The 17526-nt window shown below is 45.4% G+C and overlaps 2 protein-coding genes across 2 annotated transcripts in view; both read left to right on the top strand.

The window, feature by feature from the left end:
- Positions 1-4434: 4434 nt before the first annotated feature.
- On the top strand, positions 4435-5829 carry LOC311118803 (C2 calcium-dependent domain-containing protein 4C-like; the record flags this gene model as incomplete). Its single annotated transcript, XM_084193587.1, has 1 exon — positions 4435-5829. One exon carries the CDS (start codon positions 4435-4437, stop codon positions 5827-5829), a length of 1395 nt encoding a protein of 464 aa, XP_084049713.1.
- A 1091-nt stretch (positions 5830-6920) lies between these two features.
- LOC311118814 (intermembrane lipid transfer protein VPS13C-like) overlaps positions 6921-17526 on the top strand; it is a gene marked incomplete at its 3' end in the record, with an annotated part of 129692 nt that continues 119086 nt past the window's right edge. The window contains 3 exon segments of the mRNA XM_084193597.1: positions 6921-7105; positions 10662-10705; positions 12903-12945. Of these exon segments, the coding sequence (XP_084049723.1) occupies positions 7006-7105; positions 10662-10705; positions 12903-12945 (187 nt within the window). The 5' untranslated portion in view covers positions 6921-7005.

Below are 17526 nucleotides of genomic sequence, written 5' to 3'. Positions count from 1 at the left end.
CCGTTTTATGCTGCATCGTGTTAGAGGCTTTTATTAAAATCACGAGGTTACAGCATAAATGACAGGTGACATGACACCCGGAGAACGGCTCCTCCGATTGCCATGGCCGTTCTGACGTCTTCCTCGCCTAACCCCCCTATTTATAAACAATGAAACTCCCTCTTCTGGCCAATCCCCAGTCTCCCCTGTCTACAAGACACTTCCGGTCTGTTGTATTTGGCGTCACACCCAAAACATTCCCTCTTGCTACTAACACAAACAACATTCCATTTCTTCATGAAAAACATTTAACAAAGGCATAATCTTCAGATACTATAACTGGCTGCATCACCGCTTGGTATGGCAAATGCCCCACCCTCGACCACAAGGCGCTACAGAGGGTGATGTGGATGGCCCAGTACATCACTGGGGCCAAGCTCCCTGCCATCCAGGACCTCTATATCAGGAGGTGTCAGAGAAAGGCCCAAAAAATTGCCTTGAGCCACCCAAGCCATAGACTATTCTCTCTGCTACCACCGGCTACCGGAGCATCAGCTCTTGGACCAACAGGCTCTGAGACAGCCTCTACCCAACAGGCTCCAAGCCATAATATTCACTCACTCACACACACTACACTGACACAAAACCCACACACAGTCACATGCACTACGTACGCACAAAAACATAGAACACACACACACATACCGATACAATACACACACACACACACACACACACACACACACACACACACACACACACACACACACACACACACACACACACACACACACAAACACACATACTTTTACATAAATTATTTGCTACTGCTACTCTGTTCTTTATTTTACTGGTATTATTACAGTGGGGAGAACAAGTATTTGATACACTGCCGATTTTGCAGGTTTTCCTACTTACAAAGCATGTAGAGGTCTGTAATTTTTATCATAGGTACACTTCAACTGTGAGAGACGGAATCTAAAACAAAAATCCGAGAAAATCACATTGTATGATTTTTAAGTCATTAATTAGCATTTTATACTTATTCTACTGCTACTCTGTTCTTTCTTTTACTCGTATTATTATCTATCCTGATGCCTAGTCACACTGTTTGCTGGTTCGTCGGAGGGCATAGCGGGATTTATTATAAGCGTCCTTGAAAGCGGCAGCTCTACCCTTTAGCTCAGTGCGGATGTTGCCTGTAGTCCATGGCTTCTGGTTGGGGTATGTACGTACGGTCACTGTGGGGACGACGTCATCGACGCACTTATTGATGAAGCCAGTGACTGATGTTGTGTACTCCTAATCCTCAATGCCATCGGAAGAATCCCGGAACATGTTCCAGTCTGTGCTAGCAAAACAGTCCTGTAGCTTAGCATCTGCTTCATCTGATCACTTCTGTAATGACCGAGTCACTGGTGCTGCCTACTTTAGTTTTTGCTTGTAAGCAGGAATCAGGAGGATAGAATTATGGTCAGATTTGCCAAATGGAGGGCATGATTTGGAAAGGAACACACCTGTCTATATAAGGTCTCACAGTTGACTGCGCATGCCAGAGCAAAAACCAAGCCATGTGGTCGAAATAATTGTCCGTAGAGCTCCGAGACAGGATTGTGTCGAGGCACAGATCTGGGGAAGGGTACCAAAACATTTCTGCAGCATTGAAGGTCCCCAAGAACACAGTGGCCTCCATCATTCTTAAATGGAAGAAGTTTGGAACCACCAAGACTCTTCCTAGAGCTGGCCGCCCGGCCAAACTGAGCAATCGGGGGAGAAGGGCCTTGGTCAGGGAGGTGACCAAGAACCCGATGGTCACTCTGACAGAGCTCCAGAGTTCCTCTGTGGAGATGGGAGAACCTTCCAGAAGGACAACCAACTCTGCAGCACTCCACCAATCAGGCCTTTATGGTAGAATGACTAGACGGAAACCACTCCTCAGTAAAAGGCACATGACAGCCCGCTTGGAGTTTGCCAAAAGGCACCTAATGTCTCTCAGACCATGATAAACAAGATTCTCTGGTCTGATTAAACCAAGATTAAACTCTTTGGCATGAATGCCAAGCGTCACGTCTGGAGGAAACCTGGCACCATCCCTACGGTGAAGCATGGTGGTGGCAGCATCATGCTGTGGGGTTGTTTTTCAGCATCGGGGACTGGGAGACTAGTTAGGATCGAGGGAAAGATGAACGGAGCAAAGTACGGAGAGATCCTTGATGAAAACCTGGTCCAGAGCGCTCGTGACCTCAGACTGGGGCGAAGGTTCACCTTCCAACAGGACAACGACCCTAAGCACACAGCCAAGACAACGCAGGAGTGGCTTCGGGACAAGTCTCTGAATGTCCTTGAGTGGCCCAGCCAGAGCCCGGACTTGAATCCAATCTAACATCTCTGGAGGGACCTGAAAATGGCTGTGCAGTGACGCTCCCCATCCAACCTGACAGAGTTTGAGAGGATCTTCAGAGAAGAATGGGAGAAACTCCCCAAATACAGGTGTGCCAAGCTAGTAGCGTATATTGACGGTGGAACTATCATTTGTTTTCAACAGGATAATGACCCAACACACTTCCAGGCTGTGTAAGGGCTATTTGACCAAGAAGGAGAGTGATGGAGTGCTGCATCAGATGACCTGGCCTCCACAATCTCCACAACCAAATTGAGATGGTTTAGGATGAGTCGGACCGTAGAGTGAAGGAAAAGCAGCCAACAAGTGCTCGGCATATGTGGGAACTCCTTCAAGACTGTTGGAAAAGCATTCCAGGTGAAGCTGGTTGAGAGAATGCCAAGAGTGTGCAAAGCTGTCATCAAGGCAAAGGGTGGCTATTTGAAGAATCTCAAATCTCAAATATATTTTGATTTGTTTGACACTTCTTTGGATACTACATGATTCCATATGTGTTATTTCATAGTTTTGATGTCTTCACTATTATTCTACAATGTAGAAAATAGTAAAAATAAAGAAAAATGCTTTAATGAGTAGGTGTTTTAAAACTTTTGACCGGTAGTATAGCTCCACATTGATCTGGTACTGGTACTTCCTGTACATAGCTGCACATTGATCTGGTACTGGTACTTCCTGTATATAGCTCCACATTGATCTGGTACTGGTACTTCCTGTATAGAGCTCCACATTGATCTGGTACTGGTACTCCCTGTATATAGCTCCACATTGATCTGGTACTGGTACTCCCTGTATATAGCTCCACATTGATCTGGTACTGGTACTTCCTGTATAGAGCTCCATTCTTGTGTATTATATTAATCTAGTTGTTGGTAAAAATATATATATTTTTTACTCTGCGTCGTTGGGAAGGGCTCGTAAATAAGCATTTCACTGTATTCGGTGCATGTGACAAATAACATTTGATTTGACTTGATATGAAGAGAGAAAAATGCTGACCTTTTGCACAACTCATCCTAAAATCTAATTCGAAATGAGGTGGTGTTTTTTCTCTTACATTAACGTTATGCTATGCTATTATATTCTGTTCTGTTATGAAGAATACTATCATATGTGATCTTGCAGACATTGATTCAGCTTTGATCTAACTTTATTAAATGGGCACCATTCGCCCGAGTAGCCTGTTCCGAGCAGAGACAGTGCGTAAGGTAGAGAATCTCACACGCGTGCAGAAGCTTCGGGAACTTTAGCTGTCGGGAAGAAAAGTCCAGTAAAAAATTGGATCTGCAGCAACTCTGATAACTATTTCCTTCCCATTGAAGCGTTTGCCCTCACATGTCTCTGTGGTGTGTCCGGTCTGGCTGTGATCTGTGTCGTGATAGGTTCACTCCCATGTCTCTGTGCTGTGTCTGTTCATGGTCCAGCTGACATTCCCATGTGCTGACCCCAGGGTGCAGTATCGTGGCATTGGTTACCGTGTGTTTCCATGTGAACAGCCTGCTGGGCAAAGCCTGCTGGGTAAATGGATGACCTAGACAGAGAGGGAGGGTCTTCTCAACAGCACTGACCCCCCCCCCCCCCCCCCCCCCCCCCCGCCCAGATCCACAGCCCTATTTAACTAGCTTGGCTGTCTCCTATAGCACCTCACACACACACTGGATACTACAGGAGAGAGACTGAGCCTGACGCTCTCTGGAGGTAGACTCAGTCTGACACTGATAGTGAAACAGGTGACCATTACAGCAGGGAGTCAAAGGACCAGTCCTGAATTTGCTCTTACGTTCAAGGTAATTTCCAGTACAGTAAAAAACAGTTTGTAGTCAACTAACACTAAACAGGATACATGTATTTATTTTCTATTAATTGAATTAAATAAGGAATTGAATTCAAATATTACACGATGAGGGAGAATTGGCTTTGCAATTATTGATTTTTTAAAAATTGTAGCCTTTATTGCTTGTGTTTCTTGGTTTTGAAATGTTGCCTGTGATCTGACCTAACTGCGATGTTTCTTCCTTCCCTTTCTCCAGAGCTGTGATCCTGACAGAGCTCATGTAATGTGGGTGGTGGAACAGATCCGTGTGTTAGTGGCCAAAAACAACCTTCCGTTCCTCATAGCGGAGTACAGCATCTCAGACATCATGTTGGGAGAGAAAACATCTCGGGAGAAAAGAAGGAAAACGATCTCTCTGTGCCCTAACATCATCACTCCGAATACTATCCCTGAGTTCTGCATCCCGCCAAAGATCTCACCACAGCAGGAGCTAAAGACAGTGGACTGGAGTAAAATTAGCCCTCTAGGAAAGGCGTCCTTTTCACCTGAGCAGGACAGCAGCCCTGAGAGGGAGGTAGCGGTGAGAGAACCCTTCATCAACACTCATCCAACCCTCATCCAGGTAGAGAGCGTGGACGAGGCTCCATACGGCCAGGGCTTCAGCGATGAGGAGAGTACCAACGCCGACCCCCAGAGCCAAGCAGCTCTCTCCCTGCCCCACCTGGCCAAGGCCCAGACCTGCTACGGTTTTTGTACCCTCCTGGAGAGCCCCCACACCCGGAGGAAAGAGTCTCTGTTCCACAGCTACCCCAACGCCTGCCCCCTCCCCCTGATCGCTGCCTCTACCGGGCCTTGCGGCCGCTCCAGCACTTGCCCCTCCAGACCCTCACCTCTACCCCACTCCCGGTCACCCTCCTTCAGCCTCACCAAGCTGACCTCCAGACTGTCTCCTAGAGGTTCCAGGCTGGTGGCTCCCCAGAGACAGGGCACTCTGGACAGCGACACCACCTCCTCCGCCGAGTCCTCCCCCTTCAGCTCACCTCTCCTGACCAGGCCACCCCCCAAGTCCTCCCTGCTCAAAGCCCTGAGCCACGACAGACTGCTGTCCCGGACTATGAGAAAAGCTGTGCTCTCCAGAAACAACTCTCTGTCCACGGATGAAGGCAGCTCCACGGACAACAGTCCCAATATCATCCGGAGGGCCTCTGATGCTGGGTTAGTAGAACCGCTTCCCAGTGCTTTCACCCTGGCTCCCCCTGCTATCTTCCCCATAGACCTCGTCCTCTACAGAGAGAGGGTCATGAACGAGAGTCGAGTCCCTGTAGGTAGGGAGGGGGCACTACGGCTCTCAGCAGAGTACTGCCCAGACAACCAGAGACTCAGAGTGAGGTTGATCAGTGCTGAGGGACTGTATGCTATCTCTGTGGACCCCAAGAGCATCAACTGCAGCGTCAGTATTTGTCTGTTACCGGGGAAGATTCAGAAGCAACGCAGCGCAGTCATTAAGAGGAGCCGGAACCCCATCTTCAACGAGGATTTCTTCTTCGATGGTATCTCAGAGGAGGATATCAGCTGCCGGTCACTGCGGTTCAAAGTTGTCAACAAAATGTCCTCCATGAAAAGGGACTATATTTTGGGAGACTGTGAGATTTTGCTGAACAGTGTATTATCTATGTAAAAATGTGATTGGCTTGCTTGAGTGTACATAATAAATCATTTTTATTGACTTTTTATACTGCTCCGCGTCTATTAAATCGACGTAAAAACATCTGGAGTCTTTTATCCTACTAAAGTGTGATCGTATTCAGAAACAGTTTATTTCAAGAGCTGCAATTGCAGCAGGGCAGTCTACATAATAGCCTACATCGACATAAGGAAGGATTAGAGATTGAATTAATGATTAGATTTGGTCCATAAATGGAAACAATACAATGTGGGCAGGCGTTTGATCTTTGAAGAGGTTGCTTATTTTATGCCTGTTGCTTGAGGATACCCTTCTCAGACGTTGATGCAATAAACCGATGGTTGCCCGCTACGTCACCGACTGTGTTATCGACTTGACAGATTGCTATAACATGTGATGTGGTTAGCTGATAAGTAAAATACCTATCCAGACGTTGTAAGATTTGTCAGGCGCCAGCAACGTCTGAGCAGAGGACAAAAACTCCCCCCCCCCCCCCCATACCACACACAAATAATTATAATAATTTCCTAATTTTAAACCATTGAAATACATGACAACATGAATGGGAAAATGTATTTAAAGAAGAAGACGAATTAATTGGACCTGCTTTAAAACCTATAGAAAATAATATTTAAGAGCACTCAGATAACATTTTATAAAATACATTTAATTAATTGTAAAAACGTATATTTAACAAATACATTAAAATTACAATGAGTTTTCCCTCCTCCAATCAGCAGTGGAGCCCAGACGCCTATGATGAGGAGGCTAAACAAATTGTTAACCTTGTCAAAGATGACACTACCAAATGTAGTTCATTGATATGGTCCAAATGTCTACATTCCCTCATGTTTGAAAGTCATGCAATGATTTCATTCTGGCCACAATCATTTTTACATGACCACACCTGTAATTTGCACTTGAATTTGTTCATTCAAGATCACATCACTTGACGCCGCTGGCTGTCACTGTATACAGGCACTACTAGTCGATTAGCTACATTACTAGTCGATTAGCTACATTACTAGTCGATCGCAGAGCGAATCGCTTTTCATATTCAGCTCTTGTCATCTTGCTACGGAAAGGCGTTCGCACGGAAGATCACGGGATAATCTTGGCACCGTAGCATTTACCCTGCAACGAGGGTAGTGCTAGCCACCAAATTCAACAATGGTTTTTGAATCTATGGTCAGTGATCTCCTGAATAGGTTCATCGGAGACTATGTGGAAAACCTCGACAAGTCCCAGTTGAAGATTGGCATTTGGGGAGGTAAGAGGCTGGAATGACAGTTCAAGCGCTGCTAACCTTACAGAGCAAGGCATGCTAGTGTGGCTAGGCGAGATGGCAGCGGTTTAAACAAACAAGCCCTGGTACTAGCTAGCTATAACCAGACTCTGGAGAGAAAATAAATAAATAAAATGAATAAATAACCAGTCTTTGGGATATTATGCTAACAACGGTTTGGTAAACCTGTAATGAGAGCGACATGTTGTAGGAGCCAAACAGCTAACCTATTTACAAGGATCTGTCAATGCAGAAATGGGCTGCCACACACACAAACAAACTGATGTTTTGTCTGACTTAGGCTACATTATTAATCATCTATTATTGATATGTGTACAACATGCAGCCATAGACATAAGCGAACATGAATTAATCTCCAGTTGCTTCCTGCTCGACACAGTGTAGCCTGATGTCTAACTAACCTGTCTTCACAACAATGGATGTATACAGGACTGATAAATCAAGACGGTATGATCTGGTCAGGAACTAATGCATCAACCAGTTTCCAGTTGATGCCTTTCTCTCAGTGTGAATCTCTGAGTGAACTGGCAACCTTTTCTATTAACCATATCCAATACTTTTAACATGCCTGGTCCCAGATCTGTTTGTGCTCTTGCCAACTCCATTGCTATCATTGTCAAGCCAATGGCATGACAATTCAATAAGGAGTTGGCAAGAGCACAAAAACAGACATGTGCCCAGGATAAGCCACTGTTAGCTTGCAAAGCTAGATAGTATTTACCTAGCTGGTAGTGTATACGTAGAATGTGAACAGAAACATTTAGTCACGCATACATTTATCAACACAGCTGGTGAAAGGGCGTATGACAATCAACATTTGATCACTGGCAAACTGACATGAGAAATGACTGACATTTGAGTTGTCACTGCAATGTGTAAATAAGTAAGTCTCTAGGCAGGTAACACCGTCCCCACCCGCCGTGATTATGACACTGTCAGACACCATTGAGACTGTCAGGCCTCCTCGGCCGTACCTGTCGGACCGGAGTGTTGAGAGGTGGTAGCAGGGTAGGATCTTGGTCACGTGTTTGCACTCCAGACGTGACCCCAGGGATTAATACAGTAGTTGGATCTATGATTCCTTAGCTAGGCAGGAGCCTTTTGTTGTTGTCATGGGTAGCCCACAGTACTAGCCTAGCCCACAGTACTAACCTAGCCCACAGTACTAACCTAGCCCACAGTACTAGCCTAGCTAGCCCACAGTACTAGCCTAGCTAGCCCACAGTACTAACCTAGCCCACAGTACTAGCCTAGCCCACAGTACTAGCCTAGATAGCCCACAGTACTAGCCTAGCCCACAGTATTAGCCTAGCCCACAGTACTAGCCTAGCCCACAGTACTAGCCTAGCTAGCCCACAGTACTAGCCTAGCCCACAGTACTAGCCTAGCTAGCCCACAGTACTAGCCTAGCCCACAGTACTAGCCTAGCCCACAGTACTAGCCTAGCCCACAGTACTAGCCTAGCCCACAGTACTAGCCTAGCCCACAGTACTAGCCTAGCCCACAGTACTAGCCTAGCCCACAGTACTAGCCTAGCCCACAGCCCTAGCCTAGCCCACAGTACTAGCCTAGCCCACAGTACTAGCCTAGCCCACAGCCCTAGCCTAGCCCACAGTACTAGCCTAGCCCACAGTACTAGCCTAGCCCACAGTATTAGCCTAGCCCACAGTACTAGCCTAGCCCACAGTACTAGCCTAGCCCACAGTACTAGCCTAGCCCACAGTACTAGCCTAGCCCACAGTACTAGCCTAGCCCACAGTACTAACCTAGCCCACAGTACTAACCTAGCCCACAGTACTAGCCTAGCCCACAGTACTAGCATAGCCTTCATCTTTACAACGTTGAAGACAGATGTCAGCCATTTGTATCACATTTGCATGAGTGTCGGATATCCTAGTAAGACCCAAGATAGCCGGCAGCACAATTATTATTAAATATATATCAGTCTCTACACCCAAACGAGGGCACTGCGTTCATCCACCTCTGGCCTGCTGGCTCCCCTTCCTCTGCGGAAGCATAGTTCCCGCTCAGCCCAGTCAAAACTGTTCGCTGCTCTGGCACCCCAACGGTGGAACAAGCTCCCTCACGACGCCAGGACAGCGGAGTCACTCACCACCTTCCGGAGACATTTGAAACCCCACCTCTTTAAGGAATACCTGGGATATGATAAAGTAATCCTTCTGCCATTTTAGGACTCACCCAGGATTTGGTCCAGGAGTAGGAGGCATGGATGTTTAACTTCCTGTTAGGCCTAGGTTCTATAACCACCATGACTGACCTTTTGTAGTAGCCTGACGAAAGAAACCTGACACCCTGGTCGACACATGGTTGAAAACTGTCTGAATCTGCTCTGCTGCCTGTAAGTCTAGCGGACTTCCTGTAACTAGTGTACACATCTTAGTAACATGCTCTGCTGCCTGTAAGTCTAGCGGACTTCCTGTAACTAGTGTACACATCTTAGTAACATGCTCTGCTGCCTGTAAGTCTAGCAGACTTCCTGTAACTAGTGTACACATCTTAGTAACATGCTCTGCTGCCTGTAAGTCTAGCAGACTTCCTGTAACTAGTGTACACATCTTAGTAACATGCTCTGCTGCCTGTAAGTCTAGCGGACTTCCTGTAGCTAGTGTACACATCTTAGTAACATGCTCTGCTGCCTGTAAGTCTAGCAGACTTCCTGTAACTAGTGTACACATCTTAGTAACATGCTCTGCTGCCTGTAAGTCTAGCAGACTTCCTGTAACTAGTGTACACATCTTATTAACATGCTCTGCTGCCTGTAAGTCTAGCAGACTTCCTGTAACTAGTGTACACATCTTAGTAACATGCTCTGCTGCCTGTAAGTCTAGCAGACTTCCTGTAACTAGTGTACACATCTTAGTAACATGCTCTGCTGCCTGTAAGTCTAGCGGACTTCCTGTAACTAGTGTACACATCTTAGTAACATGCTCTGCTGCCTGTAAGTCTAGCGGACTTCCTGTAACTAGTGTACACATCTTAGTAACATGCTCTGCTGCCTGTAAGTCTAGCAGACTTCCTGTAACTAGTGTACACATCTTAGTAACATGCTCTGCTGCCTGTAAGTCTAGCAGACTTCCTGTAACTAGTGTACACATCTTAGGAACATGCTCTGCTGCCTGTAAGTCTAGCAGACTTCCTGTAACTAGTGTACACATCTTAGTAACATGCTCTGCTGCCTGTAAGTCTAGCAGACTTCCTGTAACTAGTGTACACATCTTAGGAACATGCTCTGCTGCCTGTAAGTCTAGCAGACTTCCTGTAACTAGTGTACACATCTTTGTAACATGCTCTGCTGCCTGTAAGTCTAGCGGACTTCCTGTAACTAGTGTACACATCTTAGTAACATGCTCTGCTGCCTGTAAGTCTAGCAGACTTCCTGTAACTAGTGTACACATCTTAGGAACATGCTCTGCTGCCTGTAAGTCTAGCAGACTTCCTGTAACTAGTGTACACATCTTATTAACACTATTCATCTGTGTTGTCTCTCATCTCTGTCCAGGCAATGTTGTTCTTGAAAACCTGAAAGTTAAAGAAAATGCTTTGGTAAGTATGCATACGTTTATTGCCACCAACATGTGTAGCCTATAATTTGAATATGAGGTTATTGTACTTTCCAGGTATCCATCTCTGTTGCCCTCACCTCACAGAGGCCTGTACGTAGACTAGGTCAGGTTCTGATTCATTGATGTAGCCTATAGCTGACTCTTTTCCATATATTAATGATAAATGATGTTGATCGCTGACCTTTTCCACTACAGCCACTCACTTGTTGAGGAAGGAGACAGTAGTGTAATCATTCATTCAGCTGTAGACTCTGTACTGAGTAAGTATGTTGAGGAAGGAGACAGTAGTGTAATCATTCATTCAGCTGTAGACTCTGTACTGAGTAAGTATGTTGAGGAAGGAGACAGTAGTGTAATCATTCATTCAGCTGTAGACTCTGTACTGAGTAAGTATGTTGAGGAAGGAGACAGTAGTGTAATCATTCTATCAGCTGTAGACTCTGTACTGAGTAAGTATGTTGAGGAAGGAGACAGTAGTGTAATCATTCATTCAGCTGTAGACTCTGTACTGAGTAAATATGCTGAGGAAGGAGACAGTAGTGTAATCATTCATTCAGCTGTAGACTCTGTACTGAGTAAGTATGTTGAGGAAGGAGACAGTAGTGTAATCATTCATTCAGCTGTAGACTCTGTACTGAGTAAGTATGTTGAGGAAGGAGACAGTAGTGTAATCATTCATTCAGCTGTAGACTCTGTACTGAGTAAGTATGTTGAGGAAGGAGACAGTAGTGTAATCATTCATTCAGCTGTAGACTCTGTACTGAGTAAGTATGTTGAGGAAGGAGACAGTAGTGTAATCATTCTATCAGCTGTAGACTCTGTACTGAGTAAGCAGTTATTTTTTTAATCAAATGCCGAACATAGTCATTAATTTGTAGAAGTTTACTATGTTACTGGATATTATTATGCATAGATCATTCACTTAAGTCTCCATTTATCGTGTATAGAGTAGACGTTTATTTCATACTTGAATAGGAAGAACTAATCACTATAATGCATGTCATGGAGATGATTATGAAAGAGGATGAGGAGTTTATGTATAGGCCTGCTATTACAGAGATAACAGTAGTTGGTGGGTGAAGGCTGAGGGTCAGGGCTGTAGTGTTGAATCAGAGTTGGTGGGTGAAGGCTGGGGGTCAGGGCTGTAGTGTTGAATCAGAGTTGGTGGGTGAAGGCTGGGGGTCAGGGCTGTAGTGTTGAATCAGAGTTGGTGGGTGAAGGCTGAGGGTCAGGGCTGTAGTGTTGAATCAGAGTTGGTGGGTGAAGGCTGAGGGTCAGGGCTGTAGTGTTGAATCAGAGTTGGTGGGTGAAGGCTGGGGGTCAGGGCTGTAGTGTTGAATCAGAGTTGGTGGGTGAAGGCTGAGGGTCAGGGCTGTAGTGTTGAATCAGAGTTGGTGGGTGAAGGCTGGGGGTCAGGGCTGTAGTGTTGAATCAGAGTTGGTGGGTGAAGGCTGAAGGTCAGGGCTGTAGTGTTGAATCAGAGTTGGTGGGTGAAGGCTGAGGGTCAGGGCTGTAGTGTTGAATCAGAGTTGGTGGGTGAAGGCTGAGGGTCAGGGCTGTAGTGTTGAATCAGAGTTGGTGGGTGAAGGCTGGGGGTCAGGGCTGTAGTGTTGAATCAGAGTTGGTGGGTGAAGGCTGGGGGTCAGGGCTGTAGTGTTGAATCAGAGTTGGTGGGTGAAGGCTGGGGGTCAGGGCTGGAGTGTTGAATCAGAGTTGGTGGGTGAAGGCTGAGGGTCAGGGCTGTAGTGTTGAATCAGAGTTGGTGGGTGAAGGCTGGGGGTCAGGGCTGGAGTGTTGAATCAGAGTTGGTGGGTGAAGGCTGAGGGTCAGGGCTGTAGTGTTGAATCAGAGTTGGTGGGTGAAGGCTGGGGGTCAGGGCTGGGGGTCAGGGCTGGGGGTCAGGGCTGTAGTGTTGAATCAGTAGAAGTGTGATAGAAGTTAGAACCCAGTGTGAGAGTGTCTGTGCTGCTCTGCCAAGAGACTAATGTTCCTCTCAGACTGTCCATCTAGAATCTTCTACAGTCTCCCTCTAGCTTCCATTTAGGCTAAACATTCCCTCGTAGAGAACACAATGCAGGCATGTGGAGTCGTTTATCAAGTGACCTAAACATAAAATAAACGTATATTACCGTTCTAATGGTGTTGATATTGATTCTGTTGTGTTGTTTCTGTTACAGAGTGAGCTGGATGTTCCGTTTAAAGTGAAAGCTGGGCAGATCGGTGAGTACCGGCAGCAGTCGGAAAGTATCTTATGTCTTTCCTTCATGTCGTTTTCTCAAGTATCATTTGTAGGCCCACAGCCTTGGTATTGCATAATCAAGCTCTGGGAGGACTCTGGGCTTGTGGCTCTGGTGAAGAAGGAGTATTCGATCCATGAAGCATGACAACTCATCAGCTACAGCTGATCCTGTGTCTTAGTTCAGAGAATTGTTCAGTGACTCTGATCCTGTGTCTTAGTTCAGAGGGTGGTTCAGTGACTCTGATCCTGGATCTTAGTTCAGAGGGTTGTTTAGTGACTCTGATCCTGGGTCTTAGTTCAGAGGGTTGTTTAGTGACTCTGATCCTGGATCTTAGTTCAAAGGGTTGTTCAGTGACTCTGATCCTGGGTCAGTGACTGATGTAGAGAACAGAGAGTAGAAGCATGATAACTCTATATCTCCCTACACAGTAGCTCCTGTGCCTTAGTTGAGAGAGTGTGATAAAGAGAACAGAGGCTGCTATTTCAGGATGGTGCGGTGATGTGTGAATGGGCTGTATCTGTATTCTCCAGAGTCGTTACGTTGGTCTCTCTCTCTCTCTCTCTCTCACTTCACCAAGCCATTCCAACTCCAGTGGCGTCTCACTAACGAGAAGTCGACTCTGACTACGTCCCAAATACATGGACATGAATAATAGATGTCATATGAAGCATAGATCAATTAAAAACATACTTTCCCCATTTATTAATGTGGAAACCAGCTATAATCTTCACATCTCGTTTACAGGGTAGAGTTGTGCAAAACCTGTTTGTTTGTGTGATAAGATATTCAGACACAAAATATTAACTTTTTATCACAGACTCAAACTTCCTCTTTCTTGGATGTTTGAGGCCGTTGCTACAAACCACCAAACTAAACAGTGTTCTGCTGATTAGATATATTGCAGTGATACACTAGCACTTTTTTCTAAAACAAAAACAAAAACAAAAAACGTAATGTAGAATCTACATGGCTAGCAAATTAGCCTGTTTGTACCATTGACAGCATGGCTTTCGCTTAGCATGCTAATCGATTAGCAAGCGCACCGCATGGATATTTTCGGCAGTTAAACCTGACAAACTGAACACTGTATGTATGTATAAACGTATGATGATAAAATATTGTAGTGAAGCAACATATAAGACGTCAATGGCCACCATTTCACTCCAACGTGGGAGGAGTTTTTCTCTCGATTCATCTCAAAAACAGCCGCCATGTTTTCCAAAATATTTTTGAATCGCCAGACTGGTCACATGACCAATGTCTGCGCTCTGATTGGAAGATTCCCAAAAAATTGCACACTAGGTGGCGCTGCCGATCAAGATTCCCCAATGTAAAATTGTTGCAGCAACCATTGCTGGCAACATTGCTCGGTGATATTGCCCCCCAAAATTGGCCTTCATTATTTGGGGAACCTATTGGCCAACTTTTTAAAAATCTTTTAGAAGTCCTCCAATCAGAGCACGGTCATGTGATCAGTCTGCCGTTCTAAAAAATGGTCTGTGCAATGGGACAAACTGGCTAAATTAGCTAGCTAGTCACATAGATTCTTAGCTACCTATAGTTTCTTTCTGTATGTTTAACTAGCTGGCTAGCTAGCTTAATACCATTCACGTCTTTCTAGCTTATGATTGTGAAGTTAGACGTTTGCTAAATCTAGTTACCTTTGTTTGCGCTGCCATTGACTTGACTGGCAGTAGGCTGAGTGGATGAACAGGGCAGGGGCAACACCTCTTTGTTGCTCGTTTGTTAGCTGATGAATAACAGTACAGCTGTGGCGGTCAACAGGCAACAACAAAAGCTATAGGTGATGAGGAAATAAATAGAGAAATTACTTTTTTAAATTAATCTATGCTTCATATGACATCTATTATTCATGTCCATGTTGCCCATTGCTCATACCCTCTCCGTTGCCAGCAACATTTCTTGGCGATATTGCCTCAAAAAAGTGCTAGTGTATCAATCAATCAATCAATTTTATTTTATATAGCCCTTCTTACATCAGCTAATATCTCGAAGTGCTGTACAGAAACCCAGCCTAAAACCCCAAACAGCTAGTAATGCAGGTGTAGAAGCACGGTGGCTAGGAAAAACTCCCTAGAAAGGCGAAAACCTAGGAAGAAACCTAGAGAGGAACCAGGCTATGAGGGGTGGCCAGTCCTCTTCTGGCTGTGCCGGGTGGAGATTATAACAGAACCATGCCAAGATGTTCAAAAATGTTCATAAGTGACAAGCATGGTCAAATAATAATCAGGAATAAATCTCAGTTGGCTTTTCATAGCCGATCATTAAGAGTTGAAAACAGCAGGTCTGGGACAGGTAGGGGTTCCATAACCGCAGGCAGAACAGTTGAAACTGGAATAGCAGCAAGGCCAGGCGGACTGGGGACAGCAAGGAGTCACCACGGCCGGTAGTCCCGACGTATGGTCCTAGGGCTCAGGTCTCTCAGTTGGCTTTTCATAGCCGATCATTAAGAGTTGAAAACAGCAGGTCTGGGACAGGTAGGGGTTTCGTAGCCGCAGGCAGAACAGTTGAAACTGGAATAGCAGCAAGGCCAGGCGGACTGGGGACAGCAAGGTGTCATCATGCCCGGTAGTCCTGACGTATGGTCCTAGGGCTCAGGTTCTCAGAGAGAAAGAGAGAACGAGAGAATTAGAGAGAGCATACTTAAATTCACACAGGACACTGGATAAGACAGGAGAAGTACTCCAGGTATAACCAACTAACCCCAGCCCCCCGACACATAAACTACTGCAGCATAAATACTGGAGGCTGAGACAGGAGCGGTCCGGAGACACTGTGGCCCCATCCGAAGAAACCCCCGGACAGGGCCAAACAGGAAGGATATAACCCCACCCACTCCCACTGTATCACTGCAATATATCTATCAGCAGAACACTGTTTAGTTTGGTGGTTTGTAGCAACGGCCTCAAACATCCAAGAAAGAGGAAGTTTGAGTCTGTGATAAAAAGTTAATATTTTGTGTCTGAATATCTTATCACACAAACAAACAGGTTTTTTTGCACAACTCTACCCTGTAAACGAGATGTGAAGAATATGGCTGGTTTCCACATTTCTCTCATTGTGGATGAGGCGGCGTGTGATGAGAACACATCTTTTCTCACTGTAAACGAAGCCCCAACAGAGGCTGAGGCCTCACTGCCTTAGTACCCGTTTAGCCTTTGTTGTTTAACATTAAGCAGTCTTGTTCTAGGTCCTGTAGATTAACTTTAGGATTGATTTTAGCTTTTTAGCTCTTTTTTTTAACCTTATCAGTAACGTATGGGGCCCAGTCCCGTACTAGATCCTATAGATTAATTGACCTAAAAAAGGCTACTCTGAGAGACTGTTAAACTCTGCCCTTGGCTTTGTCTCCCTCCCCCCCTCAGACAGAGGTCTGTTGTTGTGTTGTGAGGAGATGTGAAAGGGCTCTAATGGGAGATGTGCTGGGCATGGGTAGATTCTCTGTTCCATAGAAATAGAATGACTAGAACGGGTATTTCCCATTCCCAGTAAACTGTGGGTGGACCTGACCGGCGGCCATATTGAGTGTACCCGGCCATGACTGTTCCAGTCAAAGTACTGTGGTCTGAGGCGCTTTCTCCCTTTGACTTCTAACAACGATTTGTCTATATAGGTGGAGAGTGTCTTTCCTGACCTCACCTGACAGTTTCTCTGATAATCCTTTTATGACATTAGGGAAACTGATACAATCTAAGATGCTTCATCTCTCTACTGGGAAAGTGTCCACGCCGTCCACGCCGGGTTTGTTACCAACACCCATGAGGTGGACAGAGACTGTAGACTAGAGAGAGGACATGGAACACTGAGGGAAAGTGAACGAACCTATTTTCATTTACCTTTTAATCCATTTCAGTTTATTGGAAAGTAGTAAACAACTGAAATAGTTTCTGTTTCTCTTTTAGAGTCCCTTTGTATGTTCCGCATCACACTCGTCTCCCCTCTCTACAGACTGAAATGTTGTCTGCTTCTATTGTTGGCTAGTTAACTAGGCCCCTAAGCTTGGCTTTACTAGAATTAGCTGGGAAGGTAAACAACTGTTAGGTATTTTTTTTTTTTTTATATCTCAAAGACCTTTTACTCTGAAACATTGCTATCTTGTTCAGTTGTTAGTCATCTTAGCTAGGCCCTTGGCTAGTTGAAGTTGGTTGTACCACGACATGTGAAGAACTCTCCCGTGGCTTTGTTATTTTAGTGTTCGGGTGATATAATTACATTTGACCTATTAATGTGCTACTAGAGAGCTGACAGCCACTGCTGTTCACTGACTTCCTGCCTACAATATTACCAGTCTCTTCCCACAGCCGCTGTAGAAAACAAGATTACATTACCTACCACCAGTCTCTTCCCACAGTCGCTGTAGAAAACAAGACTACATTACCTACCACCAGTCTCTTCCCACAGTCGCTGTAGAAAACAAGACTACATTACCTACCACCAGTCTCTTCCCACAGCCGCTGTAGAAAACAAGACTACATTACCTACCACCAGTCTCTTCCCACAGTCGCTGTAGAAAACAAGACTACATTACCTACCACCAGTC

The sequence above is a fragment of the Coregonus lavaretus genome, assembly GCF_964263955.1.
Source record: "Coregonus lavaretus genome assembly, contig: HAP1_SCAFFOLD_685, whole genome shotgun sequence".
Taxonomy (NCBI): domain Eukaryota; kingdom Metazoa; phylum Chordata; class Actinopteri; order Salmoniformes; family Salmonidae; genus Coregonus; species Coregonus lavaretus.
This window is presented reverse-complemented; position numbering and strand designations above follow the sequence as displayed.